A 2,869-nucleotide genomic window follows, 5' to 3' on the forward strand; every position below is an offset into this window, starting at 1 on the left:
TCTGTGTTTTCATTTGCCATTTCAGGAGTGATATTTTCTGATGGAGAATACTGGAGAGTGATGCGAAGATTTATTCTTACAACCTTACGAGACTTTGGAATGGGCAAGAAGGCCATAGAGGATCGTGTTGTAGAAGAGTATGGATGCCTGGCAGACACCATTGAGGCACAGAAAGGTGGGGGATTCTTACCTTCACTTCGCTCTGATTTTCCTCAAGCCTCCTACAAAAATGCCAGGAGTCAAAAAGGAGGAGTCTCTGAACTCTTTCAGAGATCTACCTTTCTCCAGCATCAGTGCTCCCAGGATGTTCAAACGAGCTGTCTGTCTCTCTCTCTTCCTGGCAATTGCCTGGCAAGTAAATGAAAACCATTGATTGAGGCATTAGAAGTCAAACATGAAGTTGGACATCAAACAGCACATCTGAGAAAAGTAATCTGTCCCTCTATGTGAAGCACCCTTGATTGATTTAGCAGCATGGGGAGAGCAGAAGGCTATTGCAAGGACTCGCATACCTATACTAGAAAATTGATTGTCCCCCAAGTCACATGCATGAGCAACCCCCTTACTGTGGGAGGCAGAACATCCAGTTACACGTTTCACCAGCATCATCCGAGGTTATTTCTCACTAAGCTGAGTTACCAAGAACAGCAAGTCTGTAGGTATCTCTTTCGCCAAAACAGAACTGGGATAAAAACAGATTTTGACGTCATCATTCTAGTTAAGGTGTCAAGTTCTAAACCGGAACTGCTGAAAGCAGGACCTGTATCTAGGGGAGGTACCAGAGGGACCTAGAACCTGTGGAAGTGAGAGCCCCAGCAAGAAAGACTGAGTGACCAAAATCTACTGAGTGCAGTGTTCAAGGCCAGGCTGAATGAGGCTTTGAGCAACCTGGGCTAGTGGGAGGTGTCCCTGCCCATGGGAGGGGGGTTGGACCTTGATGGTCTTTAAGTTCCCTTCCAACCCAAACCATTCTATGATTCTCCGATTCTATAATAGTGGTGATAAGGAACAGCTCAGCATGGCACTGATGGAGGGAATGTCAATGTTGAGAGTTTCCCCTATATGGACAAAATTTAAGATTATGTATGCATAAACAGAGCAGCCTGGGGAAGGGCCACAAAGACCAGGGTCACAATAGTCTTGGCAAAACTGGAGGGGAGAACAAAAAACCTGCATTCAGTCTCTGGTCTGTCAAAGCGCCATTACGGACATGCCACCCTGAGATGGAAGAGCCTTTCCTCCTGCCAGTTCTGTGTCTATCATTTCCCAGACATCAGCAAGCCTCTGCATGTGACTTTCATTAGTTTGAATAACCATTGACTTTGTTGTTTGCACCACTTTTTTGCACACTAGGGAAGCCCCTTGAGTTGACCCTGATGATGAATGCTGCTGTCGCCAATGTCATCGTATCCATATTGCTTGGAAAGCGGTATGACTATGAAGACCCCACATTCAAAAGGCTCCTGACATTAATAAATGAAAATGTCCGGATTTTTGGAAGTCCATCAATTTCGGTAATTCATATTGTTTGAATATTGTTTTTCAAAAGCATGATTACACAGTGCAATGGTACACCTCTCCAACGTCAATCATTGCGACACATCTATCTGTATGTGACAGATGCAGCCTGAAATGGCAGAAAGTGGACCTCTGATGCTATTTCTGGATTTCTCTTAGCAGCATAGCCTGGGAAATTATAAATCCCTCCTTTCGTGAAGAATTGTACAACATGTAATATGATACAACGATTGTGTCCTCTAGCAATAGAAGTTGGCCGTTATTCCCCATCTCCCATTACAAACAACAAGGTCAAAAACAGTGAGGGAATGTCTGTAACTCTCTCTTAAACTTGAGACTCCCAACTCCAACCAGTGTGGAGAGGGAGGGATGAATTGTCTAGGACTGGAGAGGTGAGGAATTGTCTCAAGGACATATGCACAAACATGGGACTTCGAGGCCATCACCAGCTAGTGTGGTTAATACTCAGCATAAGAGGGAATAAATTTTAACCATTTTACACAGTTGGTCAGGGAAGAAGGTGGATAAAGGGACATATTGCATCATGAGTATAAGGTGACACACCATTTTATGTAAAGGTTTTCCTTAATGTAGACTGTTGAACTGTGGTACATTTACTTAGCAACTGGGGTTTTTTCCTCACCATTTCTACATCTTACAGTTGTACAACATGTTCCCAGTCCTTGGATTCCTCCTGAAGGACTACAAAACTTTTCGTGATAATGAAAAAGAACTCAATACTTTTATGAAGGTTACTTTCATAGAACATCTCAAAGCCCTGGACAAAAATGACCAGAGGAGCTTCATTGATGCTTTCCTCGTGAGACAACAAGAGGTAATTGAATCCCAGCTGCTTGTTCAAATGTCCTCACTTTCCATTCAAGGCTTGATAGATAAACATATGTTCTTCAGCAGAGATCTAGCATGTGCAAAAGTCTTGCCAAAACCTGTCCTGTCAAGCTAAAAGACTGTGCAGTCATTTCAGCTCAGAAATAAATTAATCACAGATGAGCATCTTTTATGCCTCCCAAGAAATTCATCAGGAAAATACAAACCACTGTTTCAGCAAGCAAAGCACGAGAAGCTGTCTTTCCCTGTCATTTAAAATGCCTTTCTGTAGCCCAGCATTTCTGACTCTTTTTTTAAGCTCATATTTGCCTTCATAGAGAAATGCCCAGGGAAAGCTCTAGGCCCAGGACTGTTTGGTACATATTTATTCAGTTTCAGTTGCCAGCTCACACAAGATTTTATTTACCTACTTCAACAAACTCTAGTTTTACAGTTCTCATCCTGCAAGATGCTCCGTTCCATGACCCATGGAGAGAAAAACTCTGAAGCAAATGATTGAATC

The 2,869-nt window shown here is 42.9% G+C and overlaps 1 protein-coding gene across 1 annotated transcript; it reads left to right on the top strand.

The window, feature by feature from the left end:
- Nucleotides 1-12: 12 nt before the first annotated feature.
- Nucleotides 13-2,353, top strand: LOC104470585 (cytochrome P450 2C14-like; the record flags this gene model as incomplete). The annotated part of the gene is made up of 3 exons (XM_010085557.1): nucleotides 13-175; nucleotides 1,354-1,514; nucleotides 2,180-2,353. Coding segments are annotated over 3 exons (498 nt in total), but the record flags the coding sequence as incomplete, so codon positions are not given.
- Nucleotides 2,354-2,869: the final 516 nt, after the last annotated feature.

This window comes from Pterocles gutturalis, unplaced genomic scaffold (assembly GCF_000699245.1).
Source record: "Pterocles gutturalis isolate BGI_N339 unplaced genomic scaffold, ASM69924v1 scaffold12355, whole genome shotgun sequence".
In the NCBI taxonomy this organism is placed as follows: Eukaryota; Metazoa; Chordata; class Aves; order Pterocliformes; family Pteroclidae; genus Pterocles; species Pterocles gutturalis.